The 20,637-nt window shown below is 44.6% G+C and overlaps 1 protein-coding gene across 1 annotated transcript in view; it reads right to left on the bottom strand.

Moving 5' to 3' along the window:
- LOC139404989 (thyroglobulin-like) overlaps positions 1–20,637 on the bottom strand; it is a 96,188-nt gene that overhangs the window by 53,296 nt on the left and 22,255 nt on the right. Inside the window, exons 23-33 of the mRNA XM_071147553.1 lie at positions 20,361–20,504; positions 18,836–19,000; positions 18,009–18,131; positions 17,651–17,766; positions 15,198–15,306; positions 14,759–14,956; positions 12,457–12,627; positions 5,684–5,770; positions 5,487–5,570; positions 5,256–5,387; positions 4,896–5,069 (exon numbers count right to left, since the gene is read on the bottom strand). Coding sequence (XP_071003654.1) covers positions 4,896–5,069; positions 5,256–5,387; positions 5,487–5,570; positions 5,684–5,770; positions 12,457–12,627; positions 14,759–14,956; positions 15,198–15,306; positions 17,651–17,766; positions 18,009–18,131; positions 18,836–19,000; positions 20,361–20,504 — 1,503 coding nt within the window. The remainder of the gene's footprint in view (positions 1–4,895; positions 5,070–5,255; positions 5,388–5,486; positions 5,571–5,683; positions 5,771–12,456; positions 12,628–14,758; positions 14,957–15,197; positions 15,307–17,650; positions 17,767–18,008; positions 18,132–18,835; positions 19,001–20,360; positions 20,505–20,637) is intronic.

Raw genomic sequence — 20,637 nt, forward strand, 5'->3', positions numbered from 1 at the left:
GCTGAAAATCATATGGTTTGAATTCATCCACAACGAGGCTCATTCTGTTTCACTGCTGCTGTGAAGAGCACGATAATAATAACAAGAGCTCTGGGTTACAGGCAAATGAATAGTCTGACAGCAGAGAGAGAAGGGGAGGGAAAGGGAGAGAGGGAGAGGGAAAGGTGGAGAGGAAGAGAGGGGGAGGGAACGGTAGAGAGGGAGAGAGGGGGAGGGAAAGGTAGAGAGGGAGAGAGGGGGAGGGAAAGAGGGGGAGGGAAAGGTAGAGGGAGAGAGGGGGAGGGAAAGGTAGAGGGAGAGAGGGGGAGGGAAAGGTAGAGGGAGAGAGGGGGAGGGAAAGGTAGAGACGGAGAGAGGGGGAGGGAAAGGTAGAGAGGGATAGAGGGGGAGGGAAAGGTAGAGAGGGGGAGGGAAAGGGAGAGAGGGGGAGGAAAAGGGAGAGAGGGGGAGGGAAAGGGAGAGAGGGGGAGGGGGAGGGAGAGAGGGGGAGGGAAAGGGAGGGGGGGGAAAGGGAGGGAGGGAGGGAGGGAGGGGGGGGAAAAGGGAGGGAGGGAGGGAGGGAGGGAGGGAGGGAGGGAGGGAGGGAGGGAGGGAGGGAGGGAGGGAGGGAGGGAGGGAGGGAGGGAGGGAGGGAGGGAGGGAGGGAGGGAGGGAGGGAGGGAGGGAGGGAGAGAAAAAGCAGATGCTCTTCAGAGAGCTGTATTGAATTTAACAGGACACTCAGGTTAGCTGTGACCACCAGTAGAACCACTGGATGTGTCCACTAATGGTCATAAGACTCTGGTCAAAAGTAGTGCACTATATAGGGAATAGGGTCCCCATAGGACTCTGGTAAAAAGTAGTGCACTACATAGGGAATAGGGTCCCCATAGGACTCTGGTCAAAAGTAATGCACTACATAGGGAATAGGGTCCCCGTAGGACTCTGGTCAAAAGTAGTGCACTACATAGGGAATAGGGTCCCCGTAGGACTCTGGTCAAAAGTAGTGCACTACATAGGGAATAGGGTCCCCGTAGGACTCTGGTCAAAAGTAGTGCACTACATAGGGAATAGGGTTCCATTTGAATCACAGCATGTGACACAGACGACTAAGTCACTCACGGCACAACATATTAAAAAACACAGAGAATTCTGAAGAAGTCAGTGGTGCTCTGTCAGTGGTATGCACTACGCATATAAACACAGACAGGAAACCTTCAAAACTGTCTTTTGTTTTTTTTAAACCTCTTTTGCCAATTCACACAAGCTGAGAGATAAAAGCAAGAGACAGTATCACAACAGAGAAGAGCGGTTGTTTTCAACAGCGACTAAAATGGACAGCCTGGGTTTGTGTAACCTTGGAAAAGGCAGCCTGCTGTCATTTGAGCAAGATCACGCTACCGACATTACTCACAGGTCTCCTTTCTCAACCCGCAGAGCTGCTCAAGTGTCTGTGTTCCAAATGGCACCCTATTCCCTACATAATGCAGTACTTTAAATGAGCCCTGGTCAAAAGTAGTGCTCTATATAGGGAATAGGGTGCCATTTTGGGAGTCGGCCAGAGCCAAGCAGTGGCAGTCGTCCTAACTTCTGATATACAGCCTTGTTGACCTGTTGCTAGGAACAAGACCAAAACAAGCCTAGAATCACAAACAGCGAGGCTGCTGGGATTCCCAACTTCATCAGTCATTATGAAGTAGAGGGAGGAAGGGAAGACAACACTAGTGATGGCTGGGCCAGTCATTATGAAGTAGAGGGAGCAGGGGAAGACAACACTAGTGATGGCTGGGCCAGTCATTGTGAAGTAGAGAGAGGAAGGGAAGACAACACTAGTGATGGCTGGGCCAGTCATTATGAAGTAGAGGGAGCAGGGGAAGACAACACTAGTGATGGCTGGGCCAGTCATTATGAAGTAGAGGTAGGAAGGGAAGACAACACTAGTGATGGCTGGGCCAGTCATTATGAAGTAGAGGGAGGAAGGGAAGACAACACTAGTGATGGCTGGGCCAGTCATTATGAAGTAGAGGGAGGAAGGGAAGACAACACTAGTGATGGCTGGGCCAGTCATTATGAAGTAGAGGGAGGAAGGGAAGACAACACTAGTGATGGCTGGGCCAGTCATTATGAAGTAGAAGGAGGAAGGGAAGACAACACTAGTGATGGCTGGGCCAGTCATTATGAAGTAGAGGGAGGAAGGGAAGACAACACTAGTGATGGCTGGGCCAGTCATTATGAAGTAGAGGGAGGAAGGGAAGACAACACTAGTGATGGCTGGGCCAGTCATTATGAAGTAGAGGGAGGAGGGGAAGACAACACTAGTGATGGCTGGGCCAGTCATTATGAAGTAGAAGGAGGAAGGGAAGACAACACTAGTGATGGCTGGGCCAGTCATTATGAAGTAGAGGGAGGAAGGGAAGACAACACTAGTGATGGCTGGGCCAGTCATTATGAAGTAGAGGGAGGAAGGGAAGACAACACTAGTGATGGCTGGGCCAGTCATTATGAAGTAGAGGGAGGAGGGGAAGACAACACTAGTGATGGCTGGGCCAGTCATTATGAGGTAGAGGGAGGAAGGGAAGACAACACTAGTGATGGCTGGGTCAGTCATTATGAAGTAGAGGGAGGAAGGGAAGACAACACTAGTGATGGCTGGGCCAGTCATTATGAAGTAGAGGGAGGAAGGGAAGACAACACTAGTGATGGCTGGGCCAGTCATTATGAAGTAGAGGGAGCAGGGGAAGACAACACTAGTGATGGCTGGGCCAGTCATTATGAAGTAGAGGGAGGAAGGGAAGACAACACTAGTGATGGCTGGGCCAGTCATTATGAGGTAGAGGGAGGAAGGGAAGACAACACTAGTGATGGCTGGGCCAGTCATTATGAAGTAGAGGGAGGAGGGGAAGACAACACTAGTGATGGCTGGGCCAGTCATTATGAAGTAGAGGGAGGAAGGGAAGACAACACTAGTGATGGCTGGGCCAGTCATTATGAAGTAGAGGGAGGAAGGGAAGACAACACTAGTGATGGCTGGGCCAGTCATTATGAAGTAGAGGGAGGAAGGGAAGACAACACTAGTGATGGCTGGGCCAGTCATTATGAAGTAGAGGGAGGAGGGGAAGACAACACTAGTGATGGCTGGGCCAGTCATTATGAAGTAGAGGGAGGAAGGGAAGACAACACTAGTGATGGCTGGGCCAGTCATTATGAAGTAGAGGGAGGAAGGGAAGACAACACTAGTGATGGCTGGGCCAGTCATTATGAAGTAGAGGGAGGAGGGGAAGACAACACTAGTGATGGCTGGGCCAGTCATTATGAGGTAGAGGGAGGAAGGGAAGACAACACTAGTGATGGCTGGGTCAGTCATTATGAAGTAGAGGGAGGAAGGGAAGACAACACTAGTGATGGCTGGGCCAGTCATTATGAAGTAGAGGGAGCAGGGGAAGACAACACTAGTGATGGCTGGGCCAGTCATTATGAAGTAGAGGGAGGAAGGGAAGACAACACTAGTGATGGCTGGGCCAGTCATTATGAGGTAGATGGCTGGGCCAGGAGGTAGAGGGAGGAAGGGAAGACAACACTAGTGATGGCTGGGCCAGTCATTATGAAGTAGAGGGAGGAGGGGAAGACAACACTAGTGATGGCTGGGCCAGTCATTATGAAGTAGAGGGAGGAAGGGAAGACAACACTAGTGATGGCTGGGCCAGTCATTATGAAGTAGAGGGAGGAAGGGAAGACAACACTAGTGATGGCTGGGCCAGTCATTATGAAGTAGAGGGAGGAGGGGAAGACAACACTAGTGATGGCTGGGCCAGTCATTATGAAGTAGAGGGAGGAAGGGAAGACAACACTAGTGACGGCTGGGCTTCATGTTCAGATGATTGTTAACAGTTTGGATTGATAATAACTTGTGTAGTATATCAAGTCCGGAGCGTAATTTGTCTAAATGTTTTAAATAGAAGGCTCTTAAACTAACCATTCATTTGCTTTCAGGGTAACCTCCCTTTACCAATATGTACAGTATAAATACCTCTACCATAGAATTATATATACAACTTTAATAGGACTCTGTGGACTCACCCTTCTTGGTGTGTGAGGTGTGGGATTGCTGGAGTTAAAAACTCACCCTTCTTGGTGTGTGAGGTGTGGGGTTGCTGGAGTTAAAAACTCACCCTTCTTGGTGTGTGAGGTGTGGGATTGCTGGAGTTAAAAACTCACCCTTCTTGGTGTGTGAGGTGTGGGGTTGCTGGAGTTAAAAACTCACCCTTCTTGGTGTGTGAGGTGTGGGATTGCTGGAGTTAAAAACTCACCCTTCTTGGTGTGTGAGGTGTGGGGTTGCTGGAGTTAAAAACTCACCCTTCTTGGTGTGTGAGGTGTGGGATTGCTGGAGTTAAAAACTCACCCTTCTTGGTGTGTGAGGTGTGGGGTTGCTGGAGTTAAAAACTCACCCTTCTTGGTGTGTGGGGTTGCTGGAGTTAAAAACTCACCCTTCTTGGTGTGTGAGGTGTGGGGTTGCTAGAGTTAAAAACTCACCCTTCTTGGTGTGTGAGGTGTGGGGTTGCTGGAGTTAAAAACTCACCCTTCTTGGTGTGTGAGGTGTGGGGCTGCTGGAGTTAAAAACTCACCCTTCTTGGTGTGTGGGGTTGCTGGAGTTAAAAACTCACCCTTCTTGGTGTGTGAGGTGTGGGGTTGCTGGAGTTAAAAACTCACCCTTCTTGGTGTGTGGGGTTGCTGGAGTTAAAAACTCACCCTTCTTGGTGTGTGGGGTTGCTGGAGTTAAAAACTCACCCTTCTTGGTGTGTGGGGTTGCTGGAGTTAAAAACTAACCCTTCTTGGTGTGTGAGGCGTGGGGTTGCTGGAGTTAAAAACTCACCCTTCTTGGTGTGTGAGGTGTGCGGTTGCTGGAGTTAAAGACTCACCCTTCTTGGTGTGAGCGGTGTGGGGTTGCTGGGGGAGCACAGGGCTGCAGGCCTGTCTCAGGGGTTTGTCGTAGGCCCCACACACCTGGGTGTCTGGGTACAGGGCGCAGGTAAAGTACACTGAGCTCTCATCTCTCACATCAGCCAAGTGGCACAGCTCCTCCTCCTCACAGCCTGAAACACACAGAGAACACCTGAAACACACCTAAAACACACAGAGGACACCTGTAACACACATTATACGAGTGCTAAAGATGAAGGCCATGTGATAGCAGTGAGAAACAACTAAAATATTCAGTGTATGAGATTCAAGGTGAATTGCTTTTGCAAAAGGCAAGCCATGAAGCTGATATATCCTACGTTTCAGACACCACAGCTGAGCCTCCTGTGCAGAGAACAGATGTTTAAAGATCCAGTATTGCAGGCTGGGGAGGTCCCGTTCAGAGTCCACAACAACAGCACTGCTGTCCAGGGCCACAAACGTCTCCTTCACTGCATCTACGGGACGGGACAGGATGAGGTACAGCGTAACAAACAGTTGGTTTAGGTTTTGGCTCCTAGTAATAGGAGAATTAAGAAGGCTAAACTAACCCGACAGAACGACTCGGGGGGCTTGTTGTGGGAGGACACTGCTACAGGCTGGGGAGGTCTTGGGACGAGTGGTCATGTCAGACTCTGAAACATGGATCATTTTAGCATGTGAGAAAGATAAGTCAAGACAACCCAGTAATGTTTATTCGGCAGTACATCGTTTTATAAATCTGCATAAGGAATGAAATGTACAACACCTTTCCAGAGGTAAATGCCTTGGAAACCAATAATGGTGGTCTGGTAGTCAGTTTTGTTCTTGCTTGATGTTGGCAGAGCTGTATCCGCTGTGAGAGAAACATACTGACCATTACATCACTTCGTAAACACTTAGTTACAGAGTAACACTTCATAACCACTTAGTTACAGAGTAACACTTCATAACCACTTAGTTACAGAGTAACACTTCATAACCACTTAGTTACAGAGTAACACTTCATAACCACTTAGTTACAGAGTAACACTTCATAACCACTTAGTTACAGAGTAACACTTCATAAACCCTTAGTTACAGAGTAACACTTCATAACCACTTAGTTACAGAGTAGAGTAACACTTCGTAAACACTTAGTTACAGAGTAACACTTCATAACCACTTAGTAACAGAGTAACACTTCATAACCACTTAGTTACAGAGTAACACTTCATAACCACTTAGTAACAGAGTAACACTTCATAACCACTTAGTAACAGAGTAGAGTAACACTTCATAACCACTTAGTTACGGAGTAACACTTCATAACCACTTAGATACAGAGTAACACTTCATAACCACTTAGTTACAGAGTAACACTTCATAACCACTTAGTTAGAGTAACACTTCATAACCACTTAGTTACAGAGTAACACTTCATAACCACTTAGTTAGAGTAACACTTCATAACCACTTATTTACAGAGTAACACTTCATAACCACTTAGTTACAGAGTAACACTACTTTGTCAGTATAGAGACAAAGTAGAATCTCAATTCAACGGCTCAGACACAACAGGTATGTGGCAGGGTCTACAGTCAATCACGGACTACAAAAAGAAAACCAGCCCAGTCACGGACCAGGATGTCCTGCTCCCAGGCAGACTAAATAACTTTTTTGCCCACTTTGAGGACAATACAGTGCCACTGACACGGCCCGCAACTAAAACATGCGGACTCTCCTTCACTGCAGCCGAGGTGAGTAAAACATTTAAACGTGTTAACCCTCGCAAGGCTGCAGGCCCAGACTGCATCCCCAGCCGCACCCTCAGAGCATGCGCAGACCAGCTGGCTGGTGTGTTTACGGACATATTCAATCAATCCCTATCCCAGTCTGCTGTTCCCACATGCTTCAAGGGGGCCACCATTGTTCCTGTTCCCAAGAAAGCTAAGGTAACTGAGCTAAACGACTACCGCCCCGTAGCACTCACTTCCGTCATCATGAAGTGCTTTGAGAGACTAGTCAAGGACCATATCACCTCCACCCTACCTGACACCCTAGACCCACTCCAATTTGCTTACCGCCCAAATAGGTCCACAGACGATGCAATCTCAACCACACTGCACGCTGCCCTAACCCATCTGGACAAGAGAAATACCTATGTGAGTCGACTACAGCTCGGCATTTAACATCATAGTACCCTCCAAGCTCGTCATCAAGCTCGAGACCCTGGGTCTCGACCCTGCCCTGTGCAACTGGGTACTGGACTTCCTGACGGGCCGCCCCCAGGTGGTGAGGGTAGGCAACAACATCTCCACCCTGCTGATCCTCAACACTGGGGCCCCACAAGGGTGCGTTCTGAGCCCTCTCCTGTACTCCCTTTTCACCCACGACTGCGTGGCCACGCACGCCTCCAACTCAATCATCAAGTTTGCGGACGACACAACAGTGGTAGGCTTGATTACCAACAACGACGAGACGGCCTACAGGGAGGAGGTGAGGGCCCTCGGAGTGTGGTGTCAGGAAAATAACCTCACACTCAACGTCAACAAAACTAAGGAGATGATTGTGGACTTCAGGAAACAGCAGAGGGAACACCCCCCTATCCACATCGATGGAACAGTAGTGGAGAGGGTAGCAAGTTTTAAGTTCCTCGGCAAACACATCACAGACAAACTGAATTGGTCCACTCACACAGACAGCATCGTGAAGAAGGCGCAGCAGTGCCTCTTCAACCTCAGGAGGCAGAAGAAATTTGGCTTGTCACCAAAAGCACAAACTTCTACAGATGCACAATCGAGAGCATCCTGGCGGGCTGTATCACCGCCTGGTACGGTAACTGCTCCGCCCACAACCGTAAGGCTCTCCAGAGGGTAGTGAGGTCTGCACAACGCATCACCGGGGGCAAACTACCAGCCCTCCAGGACACCTACACCACCCGATGTTACAGGAAGGCCATAAAGATCATCAAGGACAACAACCACCCGAGCCACTGCCTGTTCACCCCGCTATCATCCAGAAGGCGAGGTCAGTACAGGTGCATAAAAGCTGGGACCGAGAGACTGAAAAACAGCTTCTATCTCAAGGCCATCAGACTGTTAAACAGCCACCACTAACATTGAGTGGCTGCTGCCAACACACTGACTCAACTCCAGCCACTTTAATAATGGGAATTGATGGGAAATGATGTAAAATATATCACTAGCCACTTTAAACAATGCTACCTAATATAATGTTTACATACCCTACATTATTCATCTCATATGTATACGTATATACTGTATCATCTACTGCATCTTTATGTAATACATGTATCACTAGCCACTTTAACTATGCCACTTTGTTTACATACTCACCTCATGTATATACTGTACTCGATACCATCTACTGTATCTTGCCTATGCCGCTCTGTACCATCACTCATTCATATATCTTTATGTACATATTCTTTATCCCCTTACACTTGTGTGTATAAGACAGTAGTTTTGGAATTGTTAGTTAGATTACTTGTTGGTTATTACTGCATTGTCGGAACTAAAAGCACAAGCATTTCGCTACACTCGCATTAACATCTGCTAACCATGTGTATGTGACAAATAAAATTTGATTTGATTTGATTTTTAACCACTTAGTTACAGAGTAACACTTTATAACCACTTAGAGAGTAACACTTCATAACCACTTAGAGAGTAACACTTCATAACCACTTAGTTACAGAGTAACACTTCATAACCACTTAGTTACAGAGTAACACTTCATAACCACTTAGTTACAGAGTAACACTTCATAACCACTTAGTTACAGAGTAACAATTCATAACCACTTAGTTACAGAGTAACAATTCATAACCACTTAGTTACAGAGTAGAGTAACACTTCATAACCACTTAGTTACAGAGTAGAGTAACAATTCATAACCACTTAGTTACAGAGTAGAGTAACAATTCATAACCACTTAGTTACAGAGTAACACTTCATTACCACTTAGTTACAGAGTAGAGTAACAATTCATAACCACTTAGTTACAGAGTAGAGTAACAATTCATAACCACTTAGTTACAGAGTAGAGTAACAATTCATAACCACTTAGTTACAGAGTAGAGTAACACTTCATAACCACTTAGTTACAGAGTAACACTTCATTACCACTTAGTTACAGAGTAGAGTAACACTTCATAACCACTTAGTTACAGAGTAGAGTAACAATTCATAACCACTTAGTTACAGAGTAGAGTAACACTTCATAACCACTTAGTTACAGAGTAACACTTCATAACCACTTAGTTACAGAGTAACACTTCATAACCACTTAGTTACAGAGTAACACTTCATAACCACTTAGTTACAGAGTAACACTTCATAACCACTTAGTTACAGAGTAGAGTAACACTTCATAACCACTTAGTTACAGAGCAGAGTAACACTTCATAACCACTTAGTTACAGAGTAGAGTAACACTTCATAACCACTTAGTTACAGAGTAGAGTAACACTTCATAACCACTTAGTTACAGAGTAGAGTAACACTTCATAACCACTTAGTTACAGAGTAGAGTAACACTTCATAACCACTTAGTTACAGAGTAACACTTCATAACCACTTAGTAACAGAGTAGAGTAACACTTCATAACCACTTAGTTACAGAGTAACACTTCATAACCACTCAGTAACAGAGTAGAGTAACACTTCATAACCACTTAGTTACAGAGTAGAGTAACACTTCATAACCACTTAGTTACAGAGTAGAGTAACACTTCATAACCACTTAGTTACAGAGTAACACTTCATAACCACTTAGTTACAGAGTAACACTTCATAACCACTTAGTTACAGAGTAACACTTCATAACCACTTAGTTACAGAGTAGAGTAACACTTCATAACCACTTAGTTACAGAGCAGAGTAACACTTCATAACCACTTAGTTACAGAGTAGAGTAACACTTCATAACCACTTAGTTACAGAGTAGAGTAACACTTCATAACCACTTAGTTACAGAGTAGAGTAACACTTCATAACCACTTAGTTACAGAGTAGAGTAACACTTCATAACCACTTAGTTACAGAGTAACACTTCATAACCACTTAGTAACAGAGTAGAGTAACACTTCATAACCACTTAGTTACAGAGTAACACTTCATAACCACTCAGTAACAGAGTAGAGTAACACTTCATAACCACTTAGTTACAGAGTAGAGTAACACTTCATAACCACTTAGTTACAGAGTAGAGTAACACTTCATAACCACTTAGTTACAGAGTAGAGTAACACTTCATAACCACTCAGTAACAGAGTAGAGTAACACTTCATAACCACTTAGTTACAGAGTAGAGTAACACTTCATAACCACTTAGTTACAGAGTAACACTTCATAACCACTTAGTTACAGAGTAGAGTAACACTTCATAACCACTTAGTTACAGAGTAGAGTAACACTTCATAACCACTTAGTTACAGAGTAGAGTAACACTTCATAACCACTTAGTTACAGAGTAGAGTAACACTTCATAACCACTTAGTAACAGAGTAGAGTAACACTTCATAACCACTTAGTTACAGAGTAGAGTAACAATTCATAACCACTTAGTTACAGAGTAGAGTAACAATTCATAACCACTTAGTTACAGAGTAACACTTCATTACCACTTAGTTACAGAGTAGAGTAACAATTCATAACCACTTAGTTACAGAGTAGAGTAACAATTCATAACCACTTAGTTACAGAGTAGAGTAACAATTCATAACCACTTAGTTACAGAGTAGAGTAACACTTCATAACCACTTAGTTACAGAGTAACACTTCATTACCACTTAGTTACAGAGTAGAGTAACACTTCATAACCACTTAGTTACAGAGTAGAGTAACAATTCATAACCACTTAGTTACAGAGTAGAGTAACACTTCATAACCACTTAGTTACAGAGTAACACTTCATAACCACTTAGTTACAGAGTAACACTTCATAACCACTTAGTTACAGAGTAACACTTCATAACCACTTAGTTACAGAGTAACACTTCATAACCACTTAGTTACAGAGTAGAGTAACACTTCATAACCACTTAGTTACAGAGCAGAGTAACACTTCATAACCACTTAGTTACAGAGTAGAGTAACACTTCATAACCACTTAGTTACAGAGTAGAGTAACACTTCATAACCACTTAGTTACAGAGTAGAGTAACACTTCATAACCACTTAGTTACAGAGTAGAGTAACACTTCATAACCACTTAGTTACAGAGTAACACTTCATAACCACTTAGTAACAGAGTAGAGTAACACTTCATAACCACTTAGTTACAGAGTAACACTTCATAACCACTCAGTAACAGAGTAGAGTAACACTTCATAACCACTTAGTTACAGAGTAGAGTAACACTTCATAACCACTTAGTTACAGAGTAGAGTAACACTTCATAACCACTTAGTTACAGAGTAACACTTCATAACCACTTAGTTACAGAGTAACACTTCATAACCACTTAGTTACAGAGTAACACTTCATAACCACTTAGTTACAGAGTAGAGTAACACTTCATAACCACTTAGTTACAGAGCAGAGTAACACTTCATAACCACTTAGTTACAGAGTAGAGTAACACTTCATAACCACTTAGTTACAGAGTAGAGTAACACTTCATAACCACTTAGTTACAGAGTAGAGTAACACTTCATAACCACTTAGTTACAGAGTAGAGTAACACTTCATAACCACTTAGTTACAGAGTAACACTTCATAACCACTTAGTAACAGAGTAGAGTAACACTTCATAACCACTTAGTTACAGAGTAACACTTCATAACCACTCAGTAACAGAGTAGAGTAACACTTCATAACCACTTAGTTACAGAGTAGAGTAACACTTCATAACCACTTAGTTACAGAGTAGAGTAACACTTCATAACCACTTAGTTACAGAGTAGAGTAACACTTCATAACCACTCAGTAACAGAGTAGAGTAACACTTCATAACCACTTAGTTACAGAGTAGAGTAACACTTCATAACCACTTAGTTACAGAGTAACACTTCATAACCACTTAGTTACAGAGTAGAGTAACACTTCATAACCACTTAGTTACAGAGTAGAGTAACACTTCATAACCACTTAGTTACAGAGTAGAGTAACACTTCATAACCACTTAGTTACAGAGTAGAGTAACACTTCATAACCACTTAGTAACAGAGTAGAGTAACACTTCATAACCACTTAGTTACAGAGTAGAGTAACACTTCATAACCACTTAGTTACAGAGTAGAGTAACACTTCATAACCACTTAGTTACAGAGTAGAGTAACACTTCATAACCACTTAGTAACAGAGTAGAGTAACACTTCATAACCACATACTGTAGTTAGATTATAGTATCATCATCTATTCCATCTATACTGTACAGGCAGGTTTCCTGGACACAGCTTCAGCCTAGTCTTTGACCACAAAATATTTCCAATGGAGATCCTTTTTAATTGAGCTTTTAAGTCCAGGAATAGGTTTAATCTGTGTCTGGGAAACGGTCCTTTAATGTTACGGTAATAGTCTAGGTAGATATCCTTACTGATAGTGAAGTCTTGTCCTCCAAAGTTAAAGATGAACTGTTTCTGCAGTTTATTGTAGGTGACTCCAGCCCCACAGATCCTGTTCGCCTTGGCCAGGCCAGACACGTCCCAGTCTGCCTCACTGCATAGCAACATGTCTGGGTAGCTCAGCAGACCACACATAATGGTACCTGGACGGACAGAGAGAGACAGAGAGACAGAGAGAGAAAGAGAGACAGAGAGACAGAGAGACAGAGAGACAGAGAGACAGAGAGAGAGAGAGATAGAAAGAGAGAGAGAGGAGGGGAAGATTTGAAGAATTTAATTGCTCATCAATGATAATAAAATATAATATATTGAGATTTACATTGGTTCATGATGTGCATTGTTTTTTATAAACTGGGTGGTTCGAGCCCTGAATGCTGATTGGCTGTAAGCCGTGGTATATTAGACCATATATCATGGGTATGACAAAATATTTATTTGTACTGCTCTAATTAAGTAGGTAACCTGTTTATAATAGCAATAAGGCACCTGGGGAGTTTGTGATATATGGCCAATATAACACGTCTAAGGGCTATATCTTGGGGCCCCTATTGACGTTGCGGTCTAAGGCACTGCATCTCAGTGCAAGATGCGTCACTACAGTCCCTGGTTCAATTCCAGGCTGTATCACATCCGGACGTGATTGGGAGTCCCATAGGGTGGCGCACAATTGGCCCAGCATCGTTCGGGTTTGACCGGGGTAGGCCGTCATTGTAAATAAGAATTTGTTCTTAACTGACTTGCCTAGTTAAATAAAGGTTAAATAAAATAATAATTAAAAACAGCTCTTAGTCGTGTTATATTGGCCATATACCACACCCCCTCAGGCCTTATTGATGAAATATCCAACCTATTGGAAATGGGCTAAGATTCAATAAGTGTATGAGCTTCCTCACTAAGCAGCATCACACAATGTGGTTCTGGATGCTGTCTTCACATATGACCACTTAGTAACAGCATCACACAATGTGGTTCTGGATGCTGTCTTCACATATGACCACTTCGTTACAGCATCACACAATGTGGTTCTGGATGCTGTCTTCACATATGACCACTTAGTAACAGCATCACACAATGTGGTTCTGGATGCTGTCTTCACATATGACCACTTAGTTACAGCATCACACAATGTGGTTCTGGATGCTGTCTTCACATATGACCACTTAGTTACAGCATCACACAATGTGGTTCTGGATGCTGTCTTCACATATGACCACTTAGTTACAGAGTAACACTTCATAACCACTGAGTAACAGCATCACACAATGTGGTTCTGGATGCTGTCTTCACATATGACCACTTCGTTACAGCATCACACAATGTGGTTGTGGATGCTGTCTTCACATATGACCACTTAGTAACAGCATCACACAATGTGGTTCTGGATGCTGTCTTCACATATGACCACTTAGTTACAGCATCACACAATGTGGTTCTGGATGCTGTCTTCACATATGACCACTTAGTTACAGCATCACACAATGTGGTTCTGGATGCTGTCTTCACATATGACCACTTAGTTACAGCATCACACAATGTGGTTCTGGATGCTGTCTTCACATATGACCACTTAGTTACAGCATCACACAATGTGGTTCTGGATGCTGTCTTCACATATGACCACTTCGTAACAGCATCACACAATGAGGTTCTGGATGCTGTCTTCACATATGACCACTTAGTAACAGCATCACACAATGTGGTTCTGGATGCTGTCTTCACATATGACCACTTAGTTACAGCATCACACAATGAGGTTCTGGATGCTGTCTTCACATATGACCACTTAGTAACAGCATCACACAATGAGGTTCTGGATGCTGTCTTCACATATGACCACTTAGTAACAGCATCATACAATGAGGTTCTGGATGCTGTCTTCACATATGACCACTTAGTAACAGCATCACACAATGAGGTTCTGGATGCTGTCTTCACATATGACCACTTAGTAACAGCATCACACAATGTGGTTCTGGATGCTGTTTTCACATATGACCACTTAGTAACAGCATCACACAATGAGGTTCTGGATGCTGTCTTCACATATGACCACTTAGTAACAGCATCACACAATGTGGTTCTGGATGCTGTCTTCACATATGACCACTTAGTAACAGCATCACACAATGAGGTTCTGGATCCTGTCTTCACATATGACACAGCCTTTTTAGCTCGGTTCGTTTGTGCTCTTGTCCACTCCATTGATGTCTTGGCATGACAAGGAGTTGGGCATGCTAGCACAAACAGACTGGCACTCAGGCTACAGGCTTTTACCTCCGCTGAGAACGTTCTGGTTGAGGATGAAGCCGTCACAGCAGGTGTTCTGGGTACACTCGTCCTGACAGAAACGATGGACGTCGGTCAGAGTGGTTCCTTCAGCTGCAAACACCATGGTACGGTACACACCAGAACTGGCCTTACGGAAACTCAACCTTTCAAAGGTCTTCTGGGCCTTAGTGGTGAATTCATGACCTATGACACAGAGAGAGACTGATTCTCATGGTCTGGTAGAGAAACACAGCTGTATTTAGAGCAGGAGAAAATGAAACAGATTCATGTCTGTGCAGTAGGTGAATTCCTTATTCTACTGAGAGGAGCTAGAGAGAGAGAGGACTTCATGGACTGTTATGAGAGAGGAGGACAAAGAACAGGATGGACATTGTGGATTTCAGCAGAGTCACTTTACAAGAGGACAAACAAGCTCATACTGAACCTTTCTTCCTGATGACCGTGACGTTCTGTCTGTCAGCCCCGTTCACCTTCAGAGAACAGCTCAGGTTCTGGAACATATCAGCACCTGCATTTCCCAGGAACCCTTTGGTCTGGGAATCACAAGCAAAGGGGACACTTGAAAGAGTTATCACACAACCCAACAATATCTAATGGAAACAGCAGTCACAGCCAAACAGTTTCGAAAGCATCAAACCTACTATGTCACTTTGGTGTGTTGATTTGTTCTGCAATGAATAATTTAATATAATACGATAGTAACATTTCTGAGAGATTATAGTGATGTTCCTCGTTTGATTAGATGACCCCTAATGACCCTGTAACCCTCTTCTATCTCCTGTAGTGTGAATCAGGGGTCCAGAACCCTCGTCTATCTCCTTTAGTGTGAATCAGGGGTCCAGAGCCAGCTAATGACCCTGTAACCCTCGTCTATCTCCTTTAGTGTGAATCAGGGGTCCAGAGCCAGCTAATGACCCTGTAACCCTCGTCTATCTCCTGTAGTGTGAATCAGGGGTCCAGAGCCAGCTAATGACCCTGTAACCCTCGTCTATCTCCTGTAGTGTGAATCAGGGGTCCAGAGCCAGCTAATGACCCTGTAACCGTCGTCTATCTCCTTTAGTGTGAATCAGGGGTCCAGAGCCAGCTAATGACCCTGTAACCCTCGTCTATCTCCTGTAGTGTGAATCAGGGGTCCAGAGCCAGCTAATGACCCTGTAACCCTCGTCTATCTCCTGTAGTGTGAATCAGGGGTCCAGAGCCAGCTAATGACCCTGTAACCCTCGTCTATCTCCTTTAGTGTGAATCAGGGGTCCAGAGCCAGCTAATGACCCTGTAACCCTCGTCTATCTCCTGTAGTGTGAATCAGGGGTCCAGAGCCAGCTAATGACCCTGTAACCCTCGTCTATCTCCTGTAGTGTGAATCAGGGGTCCAGAGCCAGCTAATGACCCTGTAACTCTCTTATAGCTCCTGTAGTGTGAATCAGGGGTCCAGAGCCAGCTAATGACCCTGTAACCCTTGTCTATCTCCTTTAGTGTGAATCAGGGGTCCAGAGCCAGCTAATGACCCTGTAACCCTCGTCTATCTCCTGTAGTGTGAATCAGGGGTCCAGAGCCAGCTAATGACCCTGTAACCCTCGTCTATCTCCTGTAGTGTGAATCAGGGGTCCAGAGCCAGCTAATGACCCTGTAACCCTCGTCTATCTCCTGTAGTGTGAATCAGGGGTCCAGAGCCAGCTAATGACCCTGTAACCCTCGTCTATCTCCTGTAGTGTGAATCAGGGGTCCAGAGCCAGCTAATGACCCTGTAACCCTCTTCTATCTCCTGTAGTGTGAATCAGGGGTCCAGAGCCAGCTAATGACCCTGTAACCCTCTTCTATCTCCTGTAGTGTGAATCAGGGTTCCAGAACCCTCTTCTATCTCCTGTAGTGTGAATCAGGGGTCCAGAACCCTCTTCTATCTCCTGTAGTGTGAATCAGGGTTCCAGAACCCTCTTCTATCTCCTGTAGTGTGAATCAGGGGTCCAGAACCCTCTTCTATCTCCTGTAGTGTGAATCAGGGGTCCAGAACCCTCTTCTATCTCCTGTAGTGTGAATCAGGGGTCCAGAGCCAGCTAATGACCCTGTAACCCTCTTCTATCTCCTGTAGTGTGAATCAGGGGTACAGAACCCTCTTCCATCTCCTGTAGTGTGAATCAGGGGTCCAGAGCCAGCTAATGACCCTGTAACCCTCTTCTATCTCCTGTAGTGTGAATCAGGGGTACAGAACCCTCTTCCATCTCCTGTAGTGTGAATCAGGGGTACAGAACCCTCTTCTATCTCCTGTAGTGTGAATCAGGGGTACAGAACCCTCTTCCATCTCCTGTAGTGTGAATCAGGGGTCCAGAACCCTCTTCTATCTCCTGTAGTGTGAATCAGGGGTCCAGAACCCTCTTCCATCTCCTGTAGTGTGAATCAGGGGTACAGAACCCTCTTCTATCTCCTGTAGTGTGAATCAGGGGTCCAGAACCCTCTTCTATCTCCTGTAGTGTGAATCAGGGGTCCAGAACCAGCTGTGTAGGTAATGCCTGATGAAAGCTCTGTGTACAACACACCAACATGACATAGGTTGCTTCCCAAATAGCACCCTACACCCTTTATAGAGCACTGCTTTTGACCAGTGGTGTAAAGTACTTCACTAAAAATACTTTAAAAGTACTACTTAAGTTTTTTTTTTTTAGGGTATCTGAACTTTACTTTTTATAGAAATTATGGATGACTTTTACTCAAGTTATTTTCTATAAAGGTATCTTCACTTTGACTCAAGTATAACAACTGAGTACTTTTTCCACCACTGCTTTTGGCCAGAGCCCACAGAGCACGATATAAGAAACGTGGGTCCCATTTGGGACGGGTCCACACTGTGGACGGAGAAAAAGACAGATTGTGGACGTCCCATACTTGCTCAGAGGTTTGGCATCGGATGTTAGCAGCGTCGGTGCTGTAGAGTTCACAGTGACTTTGTCCTTCTTCAGCGTAAAGGACGACGTAAAGACAAGTCTGGACCTGGGCACAAGCTGCGGAGTGACACAAACATAACCAATGTTTTACACTAGTGGTTTTGGTATATAAACACTTGTAGTGAGTCAGAAATTGCACCCTATTCCTTATATAGTGTATGACTTTTGACCAGGGTCCATAGGCCTGTAGTGAGTAACACACTACAGGGAATCGGGGGCCATTTGTGACACATCCTTTTATTGTGGAAAGACGACAACTTATAATTTTTTTTAAATGTAACTTTCCACAGTGACCTCACCTGAGACACACGTCCTGAGTTGTTTCTCCGTGGTCGTGTCTGACGCCTCTGAGCTGAGGACGACATAGTCTTCTGCTGCTGGAGAAAACGCTGATCTGGGAACTGTCTCAAACCTCTCCAGAACTGTAGAAGGAGAAAGGGAAATATTAGGATACACAACAACAACAAAAAATAGCCAAACTTCAGAAATTAATTTTGTTGTTTTTGAATGTGTTTTTCCTCTTGCTTTACACAACAACGTCACATTGCTCTTAGCACTTCAGTCATTCCTGCACTGTATATATAATATGGAGAAATATACCACTTGACGTAATACGAGTTCCTTTAAGTTAAAAAAAAAAAAAAGTTCAAGAAAGGTTTCACCTTTGAACTGTTGACTCAGAGCCTAGCAGCACAAGTAGAGGTCACACACAAAACTCTTAACCTCAGTTGTCAGTGCTTCAAATCCTCATAACATTGTTGAACATGATTCCTGGGTTTAGTCTCTCTCTAGTGATCCTCGGACAGAACCTGAGTCACAGGAAGTGGTCCATACTGGCACCCTACGCAGTACACTACTTTTGTCCAAAGCCCAATGGTCCCTGGCCAAAACAGGAAGTATGGCTCCATTTGGGACGCATCCAGTGTGACTCAGGTATCTGTTGATGTTTCAGCCATGTGTTAAAACACTGGTCCACAAAGAATACTTCAATAGACCTGAGTCACCGGACTCAGAACTTCACGCTCAAACTGTTTGTTTGTGTCCAGTCCACAGAGACAATACATTCACTTTCTGGGGCAGCAATACAAGATACTCTTTGTTCTTAAAACGCTGACCCAGACAGTACCTGAACATTCTCCCTCAGACAGAGGCTGGCCAGTGGTTGTCCACTCCAGCTGTTCTCCGCTGGATGTGACACAGCGCCACCTCCTGGTCTGGATGTCCTGCTGGGCCGACAGGAAGTCCCCTCCCTCTGAACACCTCAGGCCACTGCGCTGGCACTCTGTCAAACCTGGACATTACAAAACAGTGGTGAGCTGAGCAGTTAAGCTGCCTATGTTTAGGGGATAGGACCACGGTCCTAGACCTTAGTAAATATCATAGATCTACAGAATAATAAACTGCTCTCTAACACTGGGTGAGCTGAGCAGTTAAGCTGCCTATGTTTAGGGGATAGGACCATGGTCCTGGACCTTAGTAAATATCATAGATCTACAGAATAATAAAGTGCTCTCTAACACTGGGTGAGCTGAGCAGTTAAGCTGCCTATGTTTAGGGGATAGGACCACGGTCCTGGACCTTAGTAAATATCATAGATCTACAGAATAATAAAGTGCTCTCTAACACTGGGTGAGCTGAGCAGTTAAGCTGCCTATGTTTAGGGGATAGGACCACGGTCCTAGACCTTAGTAAATATCATAGATCTACAGAATAATAAAGTGCTCTCTAACACTGGGTGAGCTGAGCAGTTAAGCTGCCTATGTTTAGGGGATAGGACCACGGTCCTGGACCTTAGTAAATATCATAGATCTACAGAATAATAAACTGCTCTCTAACACTGGGTGAGCTGAGCAGTTAAGCTGCCTATGTTTAGGGGATAGGACCACGGTCCTAGACCTTAGTAAATATCATAGATCTACAGAATAATAAACTGCTCTCTAACACTGGGTGAGCTGAGCAGTTAAGCTGCCTATGTTTAGGGGATAGGACCACGGTCCTAGACCTTAGTAAATATCATAGATCTACAGAATAATAAAGTGCTCTCTAACACTGGGTGAGCTGAGCAGTTAAGCTGCCTATGTTTAGGGGATAGGACCACGGTCCTAGACCTTAGTAAATATCATAGATCTACAGAATAATAAAGTGCTCTCTAACACTGGGTGAGCTGAGCAGTTAAGCTGCCTATGTTTAGGGGATAGTACCACGGTCCTGGACCTTAGTAAATATCATAGATCTACAGAATAATAAACTGCTCTCTAACACTGGGTGAGCTGAGCAGTTAAGCTGCCTATGTTTAGGGGATAGGACCACGGTCCTAGACCTTAGTAAATATCATAGATCTACAGAATAATAAAGTGCTCTCTAACACTGGGTGAGCTGAGCAGTTAAGCTGCCTATGTTTAGGGGATAGGACCACGGTCCTAGACCTTAGTAAATATCATAGATCTACAGAATAATAAAGTGCTCTCTAACACTGGGTGAGCTGAGCAGTTAAGCTGCCTATGTTTAGGGGATAGTACCACGGTCCTGGACCTTAGTAAATATCATAGATCTACAGAATAATAAAGTGCTCTCTAACACTGGGTGAGCTGAGCAACAGAACGCCAGTGGTAATAAGGAACGTGTTCCATGTCTCCTATCTCCTCACTCACAGTGTGTGGCAGTGGAAGCTCCGTTAGTGGACGTGCCTTTAGGACACATGGTACAGAAGTCTGACCCCTCCTGGTCTTGGTAGGAGCCCTGAGGACAGGGAGAACACACACCTCCACTGGAAAACATACCCGCAGGACACACCACTATAGGGGAGGAGAGAGAGAGAGAAGAAAGAGGGAGAGAGAGAGCGAGAGGGAGAGAGAGAGGGGGCGAGAGAGCAAAGAGGGAGAGAGAGCGCAAAGAGAGAGAGAGGGAGAGAAAACAGAGAGAGAGGGA

This window comes from Oncorhynchus clarkii, unplaced genomic scaffold, assembly GCF_045791955.1.
Source record: "Oncorhynchus clarkii lewisi isolate Uvic-CL-2024 unplaced genomic scaffold, UVic_Ocla_1.0 unplaced_contig_5292_pilon_pilon, whole genome shotgun sequence".
NCBI classification, from domain to species: domain Eukaryota; kingdom Metazoa; phylum Chordata; class Actinopteri; order Salmoniformes; family Salmonidae; genus Oncorhynchus; species Oncorhynchus clarkii.